The sequence below is a fragment of the Synchiropus splendidus genome, chromosome 1 (assembly GCF_027744825.2).
Source record: "Synchiropus splendidus isolate RoL2022-P1 chromosome 1, RoL_Sspl_1.0, whole genome shotgun sequence".
NCBI lineage: Eukaryota > Metazoa > Chordata > Actinopteri > Syngnathiformes > Callionymidae > Synchiropus > Synchiropus splendidus.
Window position 1 is genome coordinate 70,986,275 of NC_071334.1, and position 21,940 is coordinate 71,008,214.

The following is a 21,940-nucleotide window of genomic DNA, read 5'->3' on the forward strand; positions in this document are numbered from 1 at the left end:
GTCAAGTTATATTAAGATAGTCGACTGAATAGTCAATAGAATATTTAACTGTCAGTGAGGTAAAATTCACATATTGCGGAGACGAGCGTCTTTCAACTGGTCGAGCGAACGTAGTTCCGCCTCCGAGCGGCTCGGGAAGTGCGTCTGCAAACACTACATTACCCATGACCCCCCGCGGCGGGACATGTTGTAGTGGATTATTGTAATCCGACTGAGGTTTGGACGACAGTCGGCATCAGCGCAGACGAGCGGAGCCCAGTGGCCTGGAACAGTCGCCTCCCGGCCCGCGATCACAGGCTCGACTGGAACATGACGTGCCGCGCGGCTCGGTGCTCCTGAAGGCGGCGGCGGTCTGCGGCTCCGCGGCCGTTTCCTGGATCCGTGTCTGCGGAACGCTGACAGCTGCAGCTTCTCCCGTCCGTCCGTCCGAGGAGGAGGAGGAGGAAGGCTCTTCGTCCGGCTCCGGCTCCGGCTCCGGCTCGCGCCCCTGACAGCCAGCGGCGGGAAAGCGCTCGCGGAGCTTGGGCTCGCTAGCGCGGCTAGCTGCGTCCTGCTAGCTGACTAGCTGCAGAGGAAATCTCCGAGTTCAGTTCGGAACCAGGTTCTGGTCGGTGTCGGACCCGGAGGCGAACAGGATGTCGGCGAAGGACCAAAACAAAGTGTCCACCGTCGAGCGGCCCATTAAAGGTAGGTGCGCTCCTTGACGGTTCCGGGAGGGCAAGTGGTCGGGCGGCTAGTGTTGCTAACGGAGCCGGGCGGAAGGGTGAGCAGCCCGCCCGGAGAAGCGCGTCTCTCCCCGGGGTTCCTCCGCAGCTCCGACCGCTGCCGCCTCCCCGCACCCTCGGCTCGAGGAAGTGACTTTGAGAGCGTGTGTTTGGCTGAATGAAGGGGCCCGGGCACTGTGAAGGAGAAGCCGGGACCTCGGTGGGGTGACAGCTGTTAGGTTCGGGCTCCCATCACCGGCGCGCTGACTGACCGGTGTGTGAAGACAGTCGTGAGGTGGGGACCCACCTGCTCACCCCGACTCTGCCTGGGGGACCTGCTCTCAGTTCCCGGCCCAAACGTGACCCGTCCAGATTCTGATCCACAGATGTGTGAGTCGGTCTTTAACACGACCCAAGGCGGGTCCGTGCAGCCGTGGCCCACGACACTGAAAGGTCAGGTTGTGTGAGAACACTGCAGTTTGGTAGCGGAAGTGAGGCTGGGAAGGGAAGCAGCTCAGTCGTCTCCCGGATACTTGGAGTAGAGCACTTCAGCCGCCTCATGAAGACTGGCCAAGGGGCTCAGAGAAGAGTCGCCAAGATGACGCCGTGTTTCTGGTAGAAAAGGGTGTGGTGACCTGAGAGTTCCCTCTCATCCATTGCGCCCGCGTTCCTGACGTGGACGCTTCAACCCGAGTCTGCTCCACCCGCCCAAACTTGTTGCAACGTTTGTCTTGGACGCGCCTGTGTTTGCTGCTCCTGCGGCCGGTGGAGGTGTTGCAGGTTGCCAAGCAGCTTCCTGCTGACAGAAGAGCCCCGCGGACAGACCAGCTCTGTGCTGGCGTCGCGCCGTCAGCGCCGAGTCCGTGGCGCAAAGTTCTGCACATGCCCAGCCACACACACACACACACACACACACACACACACACACACACACACACACACACAGGGGCGGGAGGCTCTGCTGCTGTCTGTGGCTCCAGGTTAGATGTTTACAATGAGCCGTTAATCTGCAGGTGAGTCTGACCAGATTATCGGGGGAGCCACGAGTCATTAAACCTGCCGGCTTAACACACACACACACACACACACACACACACACCACACACCCGTGCTGCATCTGTAGCCGGCTGCAGCCATGTGTAACAAACCAAAACGCAAATTACCACTCAAACACACACACACACACACACACTTGGGTATCTCTGTCCTTGTGGGGACCTCTCCTGGCCGTCACCCTTTCCCCAGCCTCTCCCCCTGAACCAGACTGGAACCCAGTAAGAATCACCCTGTTATTTGGAAGTTTTAATCTTCAAATTGAGGCTGAACCACAAAGTCCCCACAAAGCAAAATGCACACGCACCATCCAATGGTTTTCTGTTGGTTGCGGCGCTGCTGAGTCAAGCTGCTCTGGGTTAGTTACCGCTGGTAACCCAAGCTGGCTCCAGTGATGATTCTCTCTCCATTCATGATTGATGGGGGGAAGAGGTGGGGATGACACCAGTCTAAACATCAGGAGACGCTGGTATGAATGACCCCAGGCTCTCGCTGCTTTAGTTGTAGCACACAAACCTTAGTGGATGGGTGGGATGCTGAGGACAGAAACTGATCTCTTGTAGCGTGGAGTTTTGTGGAGCAGGAAAGCAGCAGAGAGTGAAAGTGGAGCTGTGGTTTGTTGCTTTCTTTGAGTCAAAGTGTGAGAGGAGCAGGTCCAGACTCGAGCTCAGCGCTGGCGCACCAGTCCCAGGCTCAGAGCCCCACAGTTTGACTGTGCTGCTGAGCAGAGCCACATGCTCCAAACACGTCAGGCTGTGAGGCTTCACCTGAGCCGCTGCTCACCTGATGACTTGACTCCTCTATGTTTGGACGTGGCCCCGCTCTGTGTGTGAGAGCCACGCTGCAGACTGGAGCGTCTCCTCTTCACGGACTTCACCTCCATCAACAGTGAGTCACAGGTGAAACACATGCCAGAGCTTTAGTGGAGGGAAGGACAGAGTCAAAGGTGGAACTGAGTCATGTCAGTGGTGTTGATGGCGGATCTGATGAGGCTCCAGGTCTGAGGACCACCTCTCCCATCGCCATTGAACCTGCAGCCAGGTTTATTGTTCATGTTTCAAAGAGAAACACCAGTCAAAGTCTCTCAACAATACTGTGACAGTTCGCCGGAACAGCTCTGACTTTCTCCTCTTATTTCCTGTATCAACCATCATCTCAACAGCAACTTGACCAAACCACAGCCAGTTCTGCGGCTCATTTGGTGAAGAGCCGCGTGAGACTGGGACAGAGCCGCGGGTGGGCCAGGTCTGGACTGGTGTGAACCAAGCAAAGTTTGGATTCATCCTCAGGTCCATCTGTGGGGTGGAGGAATTGGGCGATGAACCAGTTCATGTGTGACCTGGTTTGGTTTCAGAATTACACACTGAACTAGACCACCAGCACAGAGGAGGGAGGAGAGGGGTCTCCCAAACCTGTCGCCTTGACAACCGGCAGCAGATTACCTGTCAACAGAGGAGCCATCCCGGGCTTCATGGCGAGCGATTGTGACCTCGCTCCATGTTGCTCGTCGGTGAATCGTGACTGGGCAGCAGCAGCAGCAGGCTGCTGATGTGTGAGTTTTGATCAGCTGCCTGAAGAGCCAATGTTCCCTCGTAGGTGTTGCACTGTGAATATCAACCAGTTCTTTCCTCACCGTTTCAACGTCGTTGCCAGCTTCTCTGTGATCAAGTGCCTGTCTTGTCTTGTGAAAAACATTTCTCCGGTCAACTGTTTGGTCTCTTCCAAGTGCTCGGCGTGTGTTTGACGGTCCCGTGTCCCCGCAGCGGTGCCCTACCCTCCCGGCGCCCGCCTGACGGTGCAGGACCTGTACGTGGACGGGCGGCCCAGCGTGGAGGTCCTCAAGGCTCACCTGGTGAAGGAGGGCCGGCTGGAGGAGGAGGCGGCGCTGCGCATCATCAACGAGGGCGCCGCCATCCTGCGGCAGGAGAAGTGCATGCTGGAGGTGGAGGCCCCCATCACAGGTGAGCCCAGCGCCTCTGCTGCTCCTCTGAAGCTCTGCGGATGCGTGCGGGGGCGTCTGCCTCTTGTGTTGCCGTGACGACGGCAACCTTCAGAGCGAGCGCTGTTGTGTCGATGGAGGGACGCCAGTTCAGATGTGGGACATGAAAGAGCATCAAAGCGTCATCATTTCGCAACGGTGGTCTTCCTCCTCTTCATCCCCAACATGCCGCCTATTCCACAGTAAAGGTTGAAAGGTCCAGGCTCGCTCGGCGTTTCAGGCGCCACCGCCTGTCTCTGAGCGAGTGAGGCGTCTCTGCTGCGGCTGAGGGGGCGGAGCCTCGCTCTCACTCCTGTAAACTCTGTTGCAGTCTGCGGCGACGTCCACGGTCAGTTCTTTGACCTGATGAAGCTGTTTGAGGTGGGCGGGGCCCCGAGCAGCACCAGGTACCTGTTCCTGGGAGACTACGTGGACCGAGGGTACTTCAGCATCGAGGTGAACACACACACACACACACACACCTTCGTTTTGCTTTGTATCCCTGTGGGGACATTTTGAGGTTTCTCCTGGCCATCACCCTTTCCCCAGCCTCTCACCCCCTGAACCTCACCATCTCAGACACGTGGCTAAACTGCGCCTTGACTCTGAACCAAAGTAAAACCCAGTGATAATGTTTTGTAGCTTTGACCCTCAAACTGAGGCTTGACACAGTGAGAACCTCCCTCTGTTGGTTAAAACCTCACACGGGTCCTCACAAGGACAGGAACATGCGGACAGGCGGGGTGTGTGTTCTCTGGGAGAGTCCTGCTCAACATCCTGGAGCGGCACCGTCCTCAGTGCAGCGGGTCAGGGGAAGACAGTGCAGCACAACATGGTGAAATCCTCAAGTCAAATACACCTATACACGTGGCCTTTGAGACGCACACTCTCCAGAGTCAATAATGGTTTCAAACATATTTACGCTTCCAATCCCTGATGAAATAACTTTGGATTTGAGGAAACGTGATGCTGGGAAGGCAGTATCAAGCAAATGTCAACTATAATGACGAGAATGCTCAGTAGATATCTGCTAGCTTCGGAGAGCCGAAAACAAAGCTTTGTTTAAAAGGAGATTTCTCTGGAATGAAAGCTTGGGAAAAATGCTCGAGACGCTCCTAGAAATATTGCGAGAACAACTCCAACGTGGCATTTAAGGTGCGGATGACTTCAAATCAGGTGTCATCAGGGTGCGACTGGAAGATGGCAGCGCCTCCATATTCAGTGTTGCTCAGCGATGAGGTTCCCATGATGCCTTCAGAGAGGCTGCCGGCGCTGACGCTTCCTGTCTCCTCAGTGCGTTCTGTTCCTGTGGGCTCTGAAGATCAACCACCCCAACACCCTCTTCCTGCTGCGGGGGAACCACGAGTGCCGGCACCTGACCGAGTACTTCACCTTCAAGCAGGAGTGTAAGTCTGCTCTCTCTCTTCTCTCTCTCTCGCAACCCTAGTGTCGCCCGGCTGGTGAGGATGAGGTGTCCAGTGACTGTCAGCTGGTCACAGTGATTCATGTTAAGTGGGGTACACACTAGGGACGCACCGATCATGATCGGTGATCACTACCTGTCACTGTCGATCACAACAACTGATCAGGTGACAGCCGGCGCTCTGATGAAGCCCCGCTGGTTGAGACGTGTCCACTCCTCCCTCCTGGCTGCTCACTCAGCAGCAGCAGCACGTCTGCTGTGGAGCTTCTGTCATGTCAAGTTAGCATCCTGCAGCACATGCACAGCACATGCACAACGCTGCGCAGGGAAGCGCCTTCCAATGAAACTTGACGCAGCACGGAGAGTTTTCTGGGCTCATGACAGTGAGAGCTGGTTCCTCAGCAGCTGTTAGTGCAGCTGATGCTGAGCATCACCCTGGAGGGAGGAGGTGGAGAGAGTTGCTGAGAGTCTGAATTGGACAGTGACTTTGTTTCAGTTGGTCCCTCCACAGCAGCTAGAAACACCCGCACACTGACCTGCCAGGCGTCCCACTCTGACTCCTGCTAGTGTTGTGAAGTTCCATTCAAACAGAGCAATGGTGGAGCACTGCAGATGCTGAGAATGGAACCGGACTTGGGAGCAGGCCAGAGGTGCCAGATCAGAAGGAACCTCCTGTGTGTGACCAGAGTTCAAATGTCAGTCTTGCAGGAGCGAAGTTAACTCCTCCTCCTCCTCCTCTGTATTTTGAGATTCTGGAGTCACTTCAGTAAATGTTCCTCCAGCTTCAGGTGACTTCCAGTCTCTGCAGTTGGGTTGAGACATTTGACTCTGAATAGTTAACCAAAGACAGCCAGGTGGTCGAAGGTCGCTGTTCGGGAGCTTCGGAGTCTGTGGTGGCATCAGTCAGGTCCTTCCACTGACGCTGGAGCCTGAACAACAAGCGCAGTCCGTCACGTCCTCCAGCAGAAGAGGAGCATCTCTGAGTGCTGTCAGCCTGAAGCTTCCTGAGGAGCCTCCCTCCCAGTCTTTCCACCGACTTGTGACCATGTTCCGATGCATCTGGAGCCTATTGTGGATGCGACGTTATGGCCAGTCCCGGCAGCCGATTGGCTCTGAGAAGCGGCACCATTTGCTGACGTGATGAATCGCTGAAGTCCGTCTGCGGGGACGTGAGATTTGCTGGTGTCCTTCTGAGCAGCTGTGAAAATACATCTACTGATGCATCTGGACACGTCCTCAGTGATGTTCCTGGTGTCACTGGGTGTTTCAGGTCTTTCAACGTCATACACCCGGACCCAGGTGACCCAGCCGAGGCTGACCAGCTACCGTGTCTCCATGGCTCTCTTGAGCCACAGCCACCTTGATGCTCTTTCCGTCGCTTCAGTGGCTTTGCGTATGGCTTTCCTTCTTTTCTCTCCCTCGATGCCTAGAATACTATAGGCTTTGGCCACAGATGGTGCCACAAAACCCCTGCATCCCACCTGTGCTGGGAGGCACCTTGCTCTCCAGCCAGCCTGTTGACAGTCGCTGATCAGTCCTGTGTACTTGGAGAGCTTTCTTTCCCAGGCTTCTTCCAGTCGGTCTTCCCACGGGACAGTCAGCTGCACAGCTTGCTTAGTGGACACCGGGACTATGTCCGGGCGCAGAGTGGTGGTAGCAATGTGGCTGGGGAACTTCAGCTGCCGTTCAAGGTCCACCAGCAGCTGCCAGTCTCTGGCCGAGGTTAGGATGCCTGTCGCTGACCTTCTAGCTGGGGCTCCCTGCTCCCCAGCTCTGACAAAGGTGATGGTTTTCTTGGGTGGACGGCAGCGGTTTGCCCACTCAAGTCCAACGCTGATAGCTTCAGCGATGGTTTTCAGGACTCCAGCGGTAGCGTCCTTCCCCCAGTGCTGTCGCACAGCAGCTGAGGATGTGCTCAAGTGTTCCTCTCTTCGTACACAAGGGACACACAGGTGACTCTCCCAGGCCCCATGAGCGCAGGCTCGATGGACTTGGCAGCACGTCATAAACTGCCTGGATGAGGAATTGAATGCGGTGAGGCTCAGCTTTCCAGATATCAGACCGGGTCCCTTTCCTCTCAACCGCATTCTCCCATCTTCCTGTCCATGTGACTGCGTGGCTGGCTGGTTATTTTCCACACAATATTCCACTCGGAGCCCCTGTGTTCCTCCACACGCGTCTGTTCAGCACTTCTGCGGACTCCCTGGAAAATATGCTCATTCATCGCCTCAGGAGCTGAGGTCTCCCACCCTGCAGAGACTCGGAGTAGAGCCGCTGCTGGGTGGACAGAGCCCTGACTGGTCTGATGGGTGTGATGTTGTGGGCTGATGTATACGTGGGATTCCTATGTCTGGCTGATCTCTTCATGACGACTTGGTTATGTTTTAGTCTGTCTGGAAAAGAACAGGCGGCGCCCCACTCGCGCCCCAAAAGGAACAGAGAACTTGACTTCCTGTAGGACAGTAGAATCCGTCAGCTGACTCAATTTTGGTTGGTGGCTGTACTTGAGCGCAGCAGTTTCACTTCAGCCAACGCTGCAGGTGGTGTCCGAGCCCTGCGACCCGGGTTCGATTCTTGCCGAGACAGCTGCAACGTCTGCGAGGCTCGTTGTCTTGCCGTGAGCTTGTTTTTACCGTCAACAGTTTTCAACCTTTTTCTTGGAAAGCTGTTTTGTTTGTCTTCTCCTATGGTCCTGACCAACTGGTCTCAGAAGTCGTTGGGTGACGTTTGTGTTTGTTCTCCCCCAAGGAATGACAGAAAGTCAATTTGGGCTGTCACAAATAATTGTTTACATCACATGCCAGGCTCTGGCCCGGGGGCCAAATCTGGGCCCCACTATGGTCGTAGGCAGCTTGCCAGAGCTGGAAAAGTGACCTGCAAAGATCAGGGTTCACCACTGGCCTGTGGAGGCCATTGATGCCAAGAATTCTCCCAGAAAATGATGCAGGTTGAAGGGATTCCGACGAGAGATTGGGAAACAGCTGCTGCTTCTTCCTGTGTTGCGAGCTGGTGGTGGAGCAGGACAGTAACACGCAGAGGAAGCACGTTTCAACTGCTTCTCTCCTTCCCAAGATGCCGTTTACACTCTCATGGTTTGGTTGGTCTGGGTCTGAAATGTTGGCCCGGTTCGACGTCCCAGTTCTAGCTGGCCGACGAGTCGACTGGTCAGATGGGGACACGCTCTTCTTCTTGGAGCACTGTGAGCTGCAGTCAGTGCTTCTCAGTTATTATCTTATTAATTACAATCAATTATTACCCCCCCACACACTCTCCACCGCCTCTGTAAATAGTTTCGTTTGTCTATAAAATCATCACAAGTTCACCTCTGCACAACAGCGTGTCCTTGTTTACATTAAAGGGAAGACAAAAGACAGTATTATAGATCAGCGTGCATGAACGGATCACTGTATTTCCATCGCTCCAGCCCCCCCACGGGGCAGGGCACTCTATTGGAGTAGGACTGTACTCTGTGAAGTTTGCCAGGCTCTGATAGGACCTCACCTGTGCCCCCTGCAGGTAAGATCAAGTACTCGGAGCAGGTCTACGACGCCTGCATGGACGCCTTCGACTGTCTTCCTCTGGCAGCTCTTCTCAACCAGCAGTTCCTGTGCGTCCACGGAGGTCTGAGTCCGGAGGTCACCTGCCTGGACGACATCCGCAAGGTAGGAACCGGGAACACGGTGGCGTCGCTTTGTTTTCAAGGTTTTCACTTCATTGCTTCGGTCAGCTCACGTCGTCCCTCTGGACTCGGTATGTTCTGCGTGATGCCTTCAGGTGCTCGTGCAATCCAGCGCTGACTGCTGGTTGTTTTGTGTCGCCGCTCCTAGTCGCACCAACCCAGAGTAGGAGTGAGTGGCGTGGTGAGATGGTCCGTCGGTCTCTTCAGATCTCCAGGCAGGATGTGCCGTCCTGTTCCGGTCATGTCGTCATAATCTTTCTTTCCAGAGCCTGAAACACAGCGAAAACCACCATCATCACGTGCACCTGTGTGATGCGCGTTGTTTCCCCCTTGTTTATCAGGTGAAATATCACCTTCAGAAGAAGAGGTCATTATTCTGAAGACATGGCGGCTGTTGCTCATGTGGCGGTGGTGCACCGCAATGGTTCACATGTAGCAGCATGGTCATCTCACCCAAACATCCCTCGGCTTGATGGGTGTTCGGATGAGATCCATACTTTAACTTGCAATCATTCACACGCACTTACGTTTGTCTCTCTGTCCGTCTGAGGACCTCTCATTGCCACCACCCTTTCCCCAGCCTCTCCCCCTAAACCTAACCAAAACACATGAGCCAGGACTCTGGACCAAACTCAAACCCAGTTATTTTGAAGGTTTCACACTCTGATTGAGGTTTGAACCGAAGGCATGAGGTCCTCACAAGGATAGGATTTTGTCAAGAATTGGTCCCCACAAGTCGGGATATACGAGTACACACACTCTAAGTGAGTCTCCGTATCGGCTCCGTCGGGGTGAACGCTCACTGAACTGCGAAAATAAAGAAGTGAGAAAGCAGCACATTAAAACCCGGTCCCCTGAAAACAAGACGACAGGGGAAGAAACAGTGGACCGGCTTATTTCCTCGCGTGTGAGGCGTTTACTCCAGGTCCACCGGTTTTATGTGCGGTTATCATCTGCTCTGTGGTGCAGCTGGACCGCTTCAAGGAGCCTCCGGCCTTCGGCCCCATGTGTGACCTGCTGTGGTCCGACCCGGGAGAGGACTACGGCTCTGAGAAGACCCAGGAACACTTCTGCCACAACAGCGTGAGAGGATGCTCCTACTTCTACAGGTGACAGGCGCCTGGCGGCTTCAGAGCCAGAGATCATCCGTGGATGACTCCATCCTCCGTGTAACTCCGGTGTGGGCAGGAGCTGCTGGTGTGCACGTCAGACTTCATGTTTTCCTGCCTTTTTACCTCGATCACTGTTTCTTTGCTCTCGCCTGCTGTGCACTCTGGTTTCCTCCCACAGTCCAAAGAGGTGAATTGATGGCTCTTAGTTGTGTGTGTGTGTGTGTCCAGGGTGTCCCCCACCTCTGGCCCCTGGTAGCTGGGACAGACTCTGAGCCTGTGTCTCCGCCTCACTGACGCGTCCTCCCTCTCTCCCTCTCTCTCTCACACACACACTCTCTCTCTCCCTCCCTCTCTCTCTCTCTCTCGCAGCTATCCTGCCGTCTGCGACTTCCTGATGAACAACAACCTGCTGTCAGTAATACGAGCGCACGAAGCCCAGGACGCAGGGTGAGTCGTCGTTCCCCCCCCTCCAAACCCCCACTCCCCCGCCTCCTGTCAGTCAAGTCAGGGGTCGCCCTGTCTGTGTCCGGCAGGTATCGAATGTACAGGAAGAGTCAGACGACCGGCTTCCCATCTTTGATCACCATCTTCTCGGCGCCCAACTATCTGGACGTTTACAACAACAAAGGTGAGTGGTTGCCGCGGCGACCCAAGAGCCTCCAAGCTTGAGCGACGGTGAACCTGCTCTCGTGCCCTCAGCGGCGGTGCTCAAGTACGAGAACAACGTGATGAACATCCGGCAGTTCAACTGCTCCCCTCACCCCTACTGGCTGCCCAACTTCATGGACGTCTTCACCTGGTCGCTGCCCTTCGTGGGCGAGAAGGGTGAGTCGGCACTCTGACACCTGTCTTCTCACGCTCTTCATGACTTCAACGCTTGTATTGCCATTATTTCCCACTTTCTTTATTATTATTATTTTTTACATATTTTTATTAATATTTTATTACTCCTCTCCTTCACCGTATATTTAGTTTTCTCCCACTTTCAGGTTTGTTATTTCCCCCAGAAAATGTTCTGCCAAATTTTATGAGACCTGTGCAGAGTTTATTATTTTATTTTTCTTTTCTTTTTCAAACATATTTCTTACCGTAGTTCTTATGTATTTCATCGCTGTCGTCCGTTTGTGATGCTAGCTGTTAGCAACCGTCCCGGCCCACCTGGTTGTTTTGTGTGCTAGCGACTGGCTGGGGGCCGGGTCCACAGAGCGCCAACCCGTCACAGTCGCGACATGCTAACTTTCAGTACTCGACTCGATGGTCTTGCGGGTTTGAGCCCGGACCCCGGGCACAAACGAATTGAACAAACCTCCGGCCAATAATCTGATAATCTGCTGTAAGCCGTCTCTGATCCGAGCCCTTGTGCGCACAGTGACGGAGATGCTGGTGAACGTGCTGAACATTTGCTCCGACGACGAGCTCATGTCAGAGGGAGACGACACGTGTGAAGGTACGAGGCCCCGCCCCTCGCCGCTCTCCGATGGTGAATGAATGATGGTGGCTGACGGCGTGTCTGCAGGCGGCGCTCCGGCTGTCAGGAAGGAGGTGATCAGAAACAAGATCCGAGCCATCGGGAAGATGGCCCGAGTGTTCTCCGTGCTCAGGTGAGTGGCGTCGGCCCGCAGGGGTCCAGTGGTGAACCGGGTCTCTCGCCACTTGCGATGAGGAGAGTGCACCCCCTGCAGGAGCGGCTGATGTTGTAACAGAGATGTGTGTGTTTGACAGGGAGGAGAACGAGAGTGTGCTGCAGCTGAAGGGTCTGACTCCCACTGGCACGCTTCCCCTGGGAGTTCTGTCCGGCGGCCGGCGGACTCTGCAGAGCGGTGAGTGTGGGCCAGGATCTGTGAGAAGCTCCTGACGCTCATGTGTCATGTCAACGCACCTGAGCGGCCGCCAGTTGGTGCTAGCCGTTTGCTAACATGTGTCTGTCTCTCTCACCCTGCCATCCCTTCTGCTCCTCTCACTCCCTCATCACCATCTCTCCCTCCCTCCCATCCCTTCTTCTCTCCTCTCCCCCTTCTATCATTCTATAATCTCCCCTCCATCACCTTTCCTCTTTGTCTCTCTCCCTCCTTCTGCTCCATCTCCTCTCCCTCACCCCCCTCCCCTCTCTCACCTACAGCCACTGTGGAGGCGGAGGAGGCTCGAGGTACGTTTGTTCTGTCACTTGAATGTTCCGATACCAAGGCGAGCGTTTTGCCCTCACCGGCCGTGAAGGCGGTGACTCGGGGATGTTCTTCTCTCATGTTCTCTCCAACACCTCTGTCACGTCCGTCTGAGATGTTGGAGAGGCAAACCGTCATGACGACCCCTGGTCCAGGAGAACTGTGCTCAGAGGTCTGTGTGGTTTCCTCCTCCTAACCATCCTCTGTCTCTTCTCTTTCATGTGCGCGGCGCCTGATGCAAGTGAGTGTCTCCTCTCTGTTCTGTCTCGTGCGGGTTCTCCAAGGCCACACGGCAGGAGCTGCTCCTTTGCGTGGGTGGTTCTTTGGGTGGCACTTGAGTGAGAACTTTAGTGAGGGCTCTCAGTGCTTTGAGGTGTGGTGGTCCTGGCTGGCTGCTTGGAGACCCCAGTGCTCAGCCTGATGGGTGACGGTCTCTCACAGTGCTCTCTGTCTCCTGCAGCCGCGCCAGGCTTCAACCCGCAGCACAAGATCCAGAGCTTCGAGGAGGCGCGAGGTCTGGACCGCATCAACGAGAGGATGCCGCCGCGCCGCGACAGCAACCAGCAGGAGGCGGTGGCAGCGGCGGCGCTCAACAACCTCCCGGACAAGAACGGCACCAGCGCGCAGGCCTAGACCTCCTTCCTCTCCCCTGCTCCCTTCCTTCCTTCCTTCCTTTTCCTTTCCTTCCTTCCTTCCTTCCTTCTTTGAAGCCAGCGACGCTTCATGCTTGGTTTATTTCTTCATCCGCTCCTATAAAAAAACGTCTCATGGCGTCATGAGGCAGCAAGCGAGAGGCGGCGCTCCCTCGTTTCTATGCCGACGACAGTGTGACTGAACTGAGAGTATTGACGTTTCTATTCATTTGTACAATTCAATTCTCCTCTTTTCAACGTGACATTTTTTTTTAATTCAATAGACTTAGATTGAAGGACGGTAGCGGGGGCGGGGGGAGCGGCGGGGGTGGGTGAGAGCGAGCGAGCGAGAGAGAGAGCGCTATATGGGAAATGACTATAAGGGGCGGGGCTTCAGTCAGCGTCGACAGACTGGGTGCAACTCTGGTGTCACCGCCACGAAGCTCGGACCGGAACATGGCGGCACCCGGTCCGTGTCAGGCGTTTGACTCGCGGGTGCACCGGTTCGGGGTCGTGTTTCGAGTCGCTGACACCAGAGTTGTGAGGAAGGTGGCGGGGCCTCGGTGTTTGGGGCTGGAGAGGACGAACATATCTATCTGACAGACGTGTTTCTTTCAGGCTCCATGTGTCGATGATGTCTCACTCCGTTCAATAAAACCGGCTGTTGAATCATCCGCGTGCGTGTGTGTGTGTCCTCTGAAGGACGGCGTGGGAGACGCGGCTCGCTTTGATGTTGGAGGGTCGGGCGTCTCCTAGCGACAGGCCGCCGTGAGTGTGGCACAATGAAACACCGGGACAAGACACGGCGATAAAGGCGGCTGCTGACGTCATGAGCCGCGTGTTTGTGTTCCAACTCCTTGAGAAGTTTCTCCTCCGCCGCCGACCCACGCGTGTCTACGGGGTGGGCGGGGCCACCATCGAGCCGCGCGCCCGCAGCGTGGCGCTGCTGCCACCTACTGGTGACCAGACGCTATGGCTTAGGATGAAAGGAGTATTCACTGACGCGAGACTGTTGTCAGTAGCGCTGTGTGTTCATAGAAATGCAATGTTAATCACAGTCCATTTTCATTTCGTGGCAGATGAATCCCACAGGCGCAATCTATTCTCACCTCAAGGGCCCTAACGTTTCCGTCACACCTTCAAAATAAAACACAACCACATGCGGTGGCGGGCTCGAATATCGCATATAACTCCGTACAGCAACGAAGTCAATTCTGATTTAAACTCAAGGATACATATATGTATATTTTTTAGTTTGAGTACGGTCAATCATTTACTCCTGAAATGCTCTCTCTGCGGGGCTTCCGGGCTTCGGTCCCTACCCCGGAAGTAGGGTACGTTTCAGTTCTCTTTGCTGAAAACTGATGACGTCTGACACGTAGAGCTTTTTAATGTACAGACCAACGTCAGCCCATTTGTTGCGGCTCGCCTTCGATGTCTGACACGAAGTACATAACTAACGGTGTAAACACGCAGAAGTTTGTTCACGAGGCGTCACTTTGCCGGTGACGTCACTTCGCCAGACTAGGAACGAGAATCAGAATCTGCTTTATCGCCGTGGTCAGTGGGGTCCCACCAAGTAGGAAAGCGCTTTGGAATAAAGTGCTGTCAGTCAAATAAAAAACAACAACAACAACAACAAGGCTGATCACGAATTCAACAGTGTGACGGCCGAGGGGAAGAAGCTGTTCCTGTGACGGGAGGTTCTGGAGCGCAGCCTCCTGCCAGAGGGAAGAGGAACAAACAGTCCATGTCCAGGGTGAGAAGGGTCGAAGGCTCTGATCCCACCTGCACGTCTCTGGCTCCTGGAGACACACAGCTCCTGAAGAGGCGCGGCAGGCCGCTCTGCTCCCTGGAGGTGGCGCTGCTGCACCACACGGTGAGGCGCTCCACATTGGACGCACTCTTCACGTGACTGTGCAGGCGAACATGTCACGTCACGAAACACTGCTGCACCCGCCGCGTCGAAGAATGTAGCCAATGTTTTCGTGGAATGGTGAGGTCACCGGAAAAGTAAAGCGCCGTGAGCGGACTTCTGGAGGTTTTATTTCCATGGTCGTGTATCTATGTTTCATCCCAGACATCAGCGACGTGCTGTAACAGGGGGCTTCTGCCGTAGATTTAGAAAACAGAAAGTATCAACCGAAATGGCCGGATTCACCCACTCGGTTCATCATTTGTGTACATAAACAATGTACATGGGCGTTAAGTCGGCCCATGTGACACTGGTTACGTCATCCGGGGGCGACGGCTCGGACACGTACACGCGCATGCGTTGACTTGCATGTTTTCACCGTCTTGTGCTGATGTGCTTTGTTTTTTTTTATTTATTGTGAATGACTTTCTACATCCGGGTTGGGAGGCGTCATTAAACCGTGGGCTTTGAACATGGCCGTCTATCACACATCTAAGGCTCGAGGTCCGACGGAACCTCACCCGTCTGTAGTTTGGCCTGAACGTCACCGCCGCAGTCCAAGGCCGCGCCCAAACTCCGCAGTTGCACAGTGCTCGTGCAAGGCGAGGATTACGGTAATGCCAAAGCCAAGCTGATTTCAACGGGAAATTACCGTATTGTTTAGAAAATCCAACAAATTGGAAGACGCACAGGAAGTTAGCGCGCAAGTTCCTGTGTCATTTCAAAGTAAAAGCACTTTGAAAACTTATTGAATGTGGACGTGTACATCTTGATATTTGGGAGAATCCCTCCGGTGGACCACCACGCCACTGGTCTAGACCCACACTCGTGGAAGTCACCGCCGCATTCTGTTATTGTGTCGTTCATGAATCCCCCGGATGTCTTCCACGGGACCAATCAGTTGGAGTTTCTAAAACGACACGGTATATTTCTGTGTCTTTAATGTTGAAATCGGCTTCGCTTTGGCATTACCGTAATACTCGCATCACACGAGCACTGTGGAATTGCGTTTTGCGAGTGGTTTCGTTTCGGCGCGGACTTGACCTTGGTTAAATGTAGACGATATGCGCGTCTTTATCCTCCACTTTCCATAAATCCCCTCACGCGAAACACGGATGCCACTCGCACGGCTGTGCTCTCATGTCTCACCACGTTCAAGTGTTTAATAGTAGATCGGTTTCTCCCCGCAAACCTTGTGCCTCCCACTTTGCTTTCTCACAGATCACGGCGGAAACTGTCAATCGCAACTGCCAGGGACGATAATACGCGAGACAACCTCACGAGCTGCTACGCACCGTCGAGCCACTCGGCGGCAGCACCGGCGCCTGTGAGCGACTGAATCCGGACCACGTGACCCGGGGCGGCGGCGACGTCACAGGCAGGCGGGCGCCGCGGCCTCCGCGAAGACGAAGTAGCCCAGCGAGAAGGCGGGCAGCAGCAGCTGCTCGGCCGGCGGCAGGACACGCCCCTTCAGCTCCGGCAGGGTCTGGTCGTCGACCATCTTCAGCACGCCTCCGTTCAGCTTCACCTGTCTGGGAGAGGAGCTTCCTGTCAGGTCGCACACCGAGACCCCGGACCTCAGATTGCGTTCAGAACTGGACGTGAACGACCGCTAGTTCTGAAGCGGACGGGTCACATGACTCTACAGAGCCTGAAGGAGAGCACCTGGAGTGGAGCGCCGCCTCTCCCGGCTGCAGGACGAAGGCCTGGACCGTGCTGGAGCAGAGCGGCGGCGGCAGCTGGATCCTGCTCAGGTGCGCCCTCAGGTTGAGGCCCAGGAGAGTGACGGCGCCGGCCCTGTAACTGAGGGCGCCACCGGTGAGGAGGAGGAGCGACGAAGAGCAGGAGCACGGTGTACGTTTTAGGACACCCTCAGGTCTCAGAAAAACCTCTGTTGCTTGTCAAACCAAACTAACATCCGGCAAAACCTGCACCGTGCAGGGGCGCAGTACCTGGGTCTGCGGGCGCAGTGCAGATAGACGCGCACTCGTCTACTCTCGCCCGAGTCCAGGCCCCGGACCGACAGAACCTCGGGTCCCACCAGACGCTTGTAGAGCAGCGACAGCCAGTAGTCCTGCAGGACACACACACACACGCGTCACCCACACGTCACAGACGCCAGTCGTCTCCAAGTCTGAGCCCGGCGCTCACAGGAAGAGGGTTCAAGTCGTCATCGATGAGGTGGTAGCTTCCTGAGCCGATCAGAACCTGCCGCATCACCACGTCCAGGCCAGACCTGGCGGCCAGTCCCAGCTTGTCCATCCACCTGTCAATCAAAGCTGGTGAGCCAGTCGCCCGGGCGCAGGCGCCGCACTCCAGCGCCTCACATGAAGCCGGCGGCGAACGTGTCCGACAGTCCCGGGGCTCCGCCTCCGTAGGCCGAGCTGGTCTCCCCCAGCCACACGGGTTTCCTGGCCCGACTCGCTGTCTGCGCACACGCACACACACACACGCAGCATCGGTACCAGGTGCCTCCGAGTCGCCTGACTGGAAGGTACCTGCAGCACCTCCCTGATCTTCCACTGCAGACTGTCCAGCACTTCTGGGTCCAGGAAGTCCTCCAGGGACGTGTCTCTGCCGTTGACGTAGTAACTGGAGACAAGACTCGGTAACTGACTCGGAGGAAACATTGTAGACTTGACGACAAGTACTAACCTCCTGACGTGTTTGTGAATGACTCGGTCAACGAATAACTCAGTCAACGAATGACTCGGTCAAGAATGAATCAGTCAATGAATAACTCGGTCACCAAATAACTCGGTCAACGAATGACTTGGTCAAGAATGAATCAGTCAATGAATAACTCGGTCAACGAATGACTTGGTCAGAGAAAAACCTGGTCTAAAAGTAAGTCATCAATAAATAACTCCATCAACAAATGACTTGGTCAAGAATGACTCAGTCAATGAATGACTCGGTCACCAAATAACTCGGTCAACGAATGACTCGGTCAAGAATGAGTCAGTCAATGAATAACTCGGTCAACGAATGACTTGGTCAAGAATGATTCAGTCAATGAATAACTCGGTCACCACATGACTCGGTCAATGAATAACTCGGTCAACGAATGACTTGGTCAAAGAAAAACCTGGTCTAAAAGTAAGTCATCAATAAATAACTCCATCAACGAATGACTCGGTCAAGAATGAGTCAGTCAATGAATAACTCGGTCAACGAATGACTTGGTCAAAGAAAAACCTGGTCTAAAAGTAAGTCATCAATAAATAAGGCGGTCAACAAACGACTCAGTCTCTGAGAGACTCGGCCAAGGAGAGCGGCACTTGAGGGTTGCGGCCCGTGAACCAGGTGCAGTGACTGCAGAAGTGGCGCTGGCTGTCACATGACTCACTGGTGCCAGGTGACGGCGTCCACCGCGTCTGCGCCCGTCTGGAGGAACCTGAAGGACCAGCAGAGAGTCAGTCCCGGCCACCACCTGGAGTCACGCCTCCGCTCCTCACCCAGTCAAGAGGTCGACTCGGTGGTCCCGCGGCTGCCCCACATCTGGGCCGTACAAGCACGCTGTGTCCCGGTAGAACTGGGACTCCCACAGCAGGTGGCGCAGGCGGGTGAAGTCCAGGCCCAGCTGCCGCCCGTCCACCCGGATGCCTGCCTTCTTCTCGTAGCTGTTGGGCTCTGAGGACACAAGCGTGCGGAGGGACACACGCGCCTGCGTCACCACGCCGACACTAGGAGGCGCCACGTGGGACGCCAGCTCCCCGGAGGAGGTGGTTACCATTGCCGAGCTCCCAGGACATGCGCAGGCGGCGGGACTCGCAGTAGCTCAGCAGCGAGCGCGCGTTGCTGGCGTCCCAGCTGTTGTCCCGCCTCCTCAGGAGCGCGTTCAGCCCGAAGATCAGATGGAAGCCCGAGCAGTTGCTGAAGGAGTGCAGGAGCTCCACGGTGGACTCTGCCGAGACACGCCGCACTTTCAGCACCACGCTGCAGCGCCCTCTACAGGCGGGGCGGCTTCAAGGAGCGCCTGCAAATGTGGATCGGTTTCGCTGCCATCCAGGTCGGAACACAAAAACACAACATACAAAAAATACCAAAACACTAAAACTGAATTAAAAAATAAATAAAAAAATTTAATAAATAATTGGATGCCCTGTTATCAAGGTTTGAATCCAAAAAAAGATGAACATGGTGTTTTTGAAAAGTTACTAATACAGTAGTTTCAGAGTTTGGTGTTGGCCGGCGCGGCTCGACTCCGGAGCTGAACCGCGAGTGATGTTGCGTTGGCGTGGACATTTGAAACCTGACCACAGAAGCACACAGCGTGTCATTATTGACTTCCTTGATCTGGTGTCTGGTGGCAAGTTGCAGCTTAAACAGCGTGTAGATCGGAGCAGTGTGTTGTCTCTGCTCTTCTTCTCCCTCATCCACGTGACTCAGCCACAGCTGTTTTTACAGCGTCCCAACATCCCTGTTGCCTGTGAACACCACACCACGCTTCTGAGTGCTGTCAGTCTCCAGAGCAAGGACACGCCCCCAACGCCATTTCTGTGTAAATCTGAAAAAACGTCTTTATGTGGCTCACTTGAATCAAATGTATTGACAACACTATGTAGATCTTTTGTTTTAGTATTCAAACCTTCATCATTTTTTCGTCATGCGTTTTTTTAAATTTGGATTTTTGTTTTTAAATTCTATTTGTTCTTTGTATCCAAATCTGGAGGCGGAGAAATCCCTCCACAGTGCACAGAGTTGGCCGGTGTTGTGTGCTCTGGATGCACAGGTCACAACTGTCTCACGCACACGTGTGCGACCCGCCGGCTGCAGCGCCACGCACCTGTGAAGTGGACCCGTCTGTAGCGCCTCTGCAGGTCTTCCTTCATCAGGAGCAGCCGCTGCCTCGCCCACTGACTCTTCAGCGCCTTCTCCGCCGCTGGAGGCAGCAGGTCCTCGCAGGACCCTGGAACAGCTGTGGACCATGTGGTCCGTTCAAAACTAGTGTTAATGCCTTCAGACGAGACAAGTCGGTCGACGCCCCTTTTCCCCACGACTCGGACGACTCGGCACCAGGGTCTTGGTGACACTGAGGAAAACTGCGTGAAGGTGCGTGACAGTTGAGGAATCAAACCCAGAGCAGAGTGTTCAGCCAGAACTGAAGAACAAAGCCAAACTGCCTCCTGGTTTTGGTGGACTGCACCAGAAGAAGCGCAGCAGGTTTGTGAGGGCAGACGGATCCTCCAGTGAGGCGCTGCGCCCCCGGTGGCCTCCAACAGAAGTGCATGCAGGAGGAGGCGCGTGAGCGCTGGAGACAGTCGCTCCGCCACTTCAGGGTTTGGGCTTCTGGACAGAAGTGCAGCTGTGGAGTTCACATCACTGAACACCACTTTACTTTGCTGCTGCTGCTTCTCAGCAATCTCAAACAGGAAGTGGATGAGGAGTCAATGCGTGTGGAGTCCACCATCCAAACACTGACAGCAACGTTGCTGAGAGCGTTCCTTCATTCACTCACTTTATTCTGGAGGCTCATTACTCTTTTAGCTCTGGGATCAATAAACAACTCTGGAATGAAAACAGTGAGTGAGTGAATGTTTGGACTAAAACTCCATTGTTGTGACTTGCAGTCGACTCAAACACGTCGAACCAACATGACGTGAGAATGGCTGAGGCCAAGTCGAAGAATGGGCCACAAAAGCCACAGCAGTTCAAAGGCTGGGCGCTAGGCTAGCAGCGGCGGCATCTGTCCATCGACGGCGCCTTGAGGAAGCCGGCCTCCATGTTGGAGCCTGTCAGGAGGAGCAGGGGGAGGTGTTTACCTGAGCCGGCGCCGCCCGCTCTCTGAGCAGGAGTGAACTCCATGAAGTCCTGTCGCGTTCCTCCAAACCTCAGGAAGGCGGGGCTCAGCCCCCTGGCCAGCGTCCGCACCTTGCGAGAGCTGCAGAGGGACATTGGGAGGTCACCGACACGCAAGAGCCCACGTCACCGAGTCACTCAGAGCCCTGCGCACGTTGGAGCCGAGGTTCTTCAGCCAGCAGCAACTCCTCATCCAAGATGGCTTCCCCAAACAGGAAGGAGAAGCAACGGAAGAAACCCAAAAGCTGCGTTTCCTCTTCATCCCGCCGGGTTTCTAGCGCGACGCGACTCGTAAACGCTTGCGTCGTGTCCAGTGCTTCTTTTCATTTGAACGGCTCAGGATGTGCTTTAACTAGTCGCAGGTGGCGACTCGGTTACAGCCGACTCGTGGGTCCCAGGTCACTGGAACCCAGCGCGGTATGCGGCACAAGCTCAACACAGAAAGTCTGGGCCTCTCTACTGGGCGGCTGCCCCCGCGACCTCACCTGGTCGACGGTTGTCACGTAATGACGTATGTGTGTCTGTGAATAGGTGTTGACGCAGGAGACGCAGAACCCCGGTTGTATGGAGGGGACTCTGTCTGTCGCCTTCACGTCCACCAAACAACTGGTCCTCCTGCCTGATCTGACAACTTTCACCAACACGGAAGACAACACCACAGGCGCGTGCACGTGGGCCTCACCCTCACTCTGCCAGAGTCCGCGCCGTGCGTGAGCGCGCGCGCGCGCGAGTGAAGCGCAGTGACTGACTGACTTGGTCGGCGCCCGGGACCCGGTCCGGGACTCGGGACTCGGGACTCACCTGAGCAGGTACATGAACTTCTCCTCTTCGGCCAGACTCGCGTCGATCGTGAGGGAGAGGAACCGTCGCTCCACGCGCCGCACGACTCGAGCCAGGTCCAAGTCCGGAGCCACGGTGTGGACGCTGGAGTTGCCGGTTCCGCGGTGGAGCCGCGAGGAGCCGCCACGCTGCGTGACAAGGCTCCAGACCAGCGGCAGCAGCAGCAGCAGCGACTTCATCACCGACATCACGCGCAGACTCTGAGCGCGAGAGCGCGGAGGAAGCCTCACTTCCGGTGCGCGGCTCCTCCTGCCGCTCGGCCCGGTGACACCGCGGACCCGCAGGCGGAACCAGAAGCACAAGCGGCAGCACGAGGCTTTCACTGGGGCCCACGACTCACACGGGCTCAGTGCAGCGCAGTTCAAAGGCCATATGTGTGTGTGTGTGTGTGTGTGTGTGTGTGTGTGTGTGTGTGAGTGTGTGTGTGTGGATACACTGTATTCACGACCATCATGCACGATGCTTCCACAGTTGCTCTTTCATTGGCCCCAGTGTGGTGTGGAACACTCACAGTACAGGGCCACAGTGAAGATGGAAACGGGCCCCACGTGACCCCGAACCTCTGCCCTAGTTCCCAGATGCATGTCTGAATGCACCTGGTTGGAGCGCAGGCATGTCTGTGGCCAAGCCCTGCTGCTAA

The 21,940-nt window shown here is 55.3% G+C and overlaps 2 protein-coding genes across 3 annotated transcripts; one reads left to right on the forward strand and one right to left on the reverse strand.

Moving 5' to 3' along the window:
* The first annotated feature begins 187 nt into the window (after window positions 1-187).
* ppp3ccb (protein phosphatase 3, catalytic subunit, gamma isozyme, b) lies at window positions 188-13,412 on the forward strand. The gene is made up of 14 exons (XM_053854469.1): window positions 188-687; window positions 3,521-3,718; window positions 4,067-4,191; window positions 5,030-5,141; window positions 8,675-8,820; window positions 9,807-9,946; window positions 10,319-10,396; window positions 10,483-10,577; window positions 10,649-10,774; window positions 11,319-11,396; window positions 11,466-11,550; window positions 11,672-11,769; window positions 12,069-12,095; window positions 12,581-13,412. The coding sequence occupies exons 1-14, from the start codon at window positions 636-638 to the stop codon at window positions 12,742-12,744; spliced, it is 1,524 nt and encodes a 507-aa protein (XP_053710444.1). The 5' UTR covers window positions 188-635; the 3' UTR covers window positions 12,745-13,412.
* Window positions 13,002-21,500, reverse strand: hpse (heparanase). Of its 2 annotated transcripts, XR_008413708.1 has the most exons (13): window positions 21,262-21,500; window positions 20,424-20,542; window positions 19,448-19,579; window positions 18,392-18,565; window positions 18,117-18,291; window positions 18,008-18,055; window positions 17,157-17,250; window positions 16,986-17,086; window positions 16,810-16,924; window positions 16,611-16,732; window positions 16,324-16,461; window positions 15,954-16,190; window positions 13,002-14,853 (listed from the first exon to the last, which is right to left on the reverse strand). XR_008413708.1 is itself a non-coding variant. In XM_053854468.1 (12 exons), exons 1-12 carry the CDS (start codon window positions 21,486-21,488, stop codon window positions 16,031-16,033), a joined length of 1,605 nt encoding a protein of 534 aa, XP_053710443.1. In that variant the 5' UTR covers window positions 21,489-21,500; the 3' UTR covers window positions 13,556-16,030. The 2 variants fall into 2 exon arrangements, 1 of the variants encoding a protein (XP_053710443.1); XM_053854468.1 differs by having other exon boundaries at window positions 13,556-16,190.
* Between the last annotated feature and the right edge of the window lie 440 nt (window positions 21,501-21,940).

Bases quoted from the DNA above. Each gene is read 5' to 3' on its own strand.
- hpse (XM_053854468.1), bottom strand. From the start codon at position 21,488: ATGTCGGTGATGAAGTCGCTGCTGCTGCTGCTGCCGCTGGTCTGGAGC. The intron at 18,566-19,447 runs GTGCGTGGCGCT...GTGTCTCGGCAG, and splicing joins CAGACGGGTCCACTTCACAG to AGTCCACCGTGGAGCTCCTG. The intron at 16,925-16,985 runs GTGAGGCGCTGG...TTTGATTGACAG, and splicing joins ACGTTCGCCGCCGGCTTCAT to GTGGATGGACAAGCTGGGAC.
- ppp3ccb (XM_053854469.1), top strand. From the start codon at position 636: ATGTCGGCGAAGGACCAAAACAAAGTGTCCACCGTCGAGCGGCCCATT. The intron at 8,821-9,806 runs GTAGGAACCGGG...TCTGTGGTGCAG, and splicing joins GCCTGGACGACATCCGCAAG to CTGGACCGCTTCAAGGAGCC. The intron at 10,775-11,318 runs GTGAGTCGGCAC...TTGTGCGCACAG, and splicing joins GCCCTTCGTGGGCGAGAAGG to TGACGGAGATGCTGGTGAAC.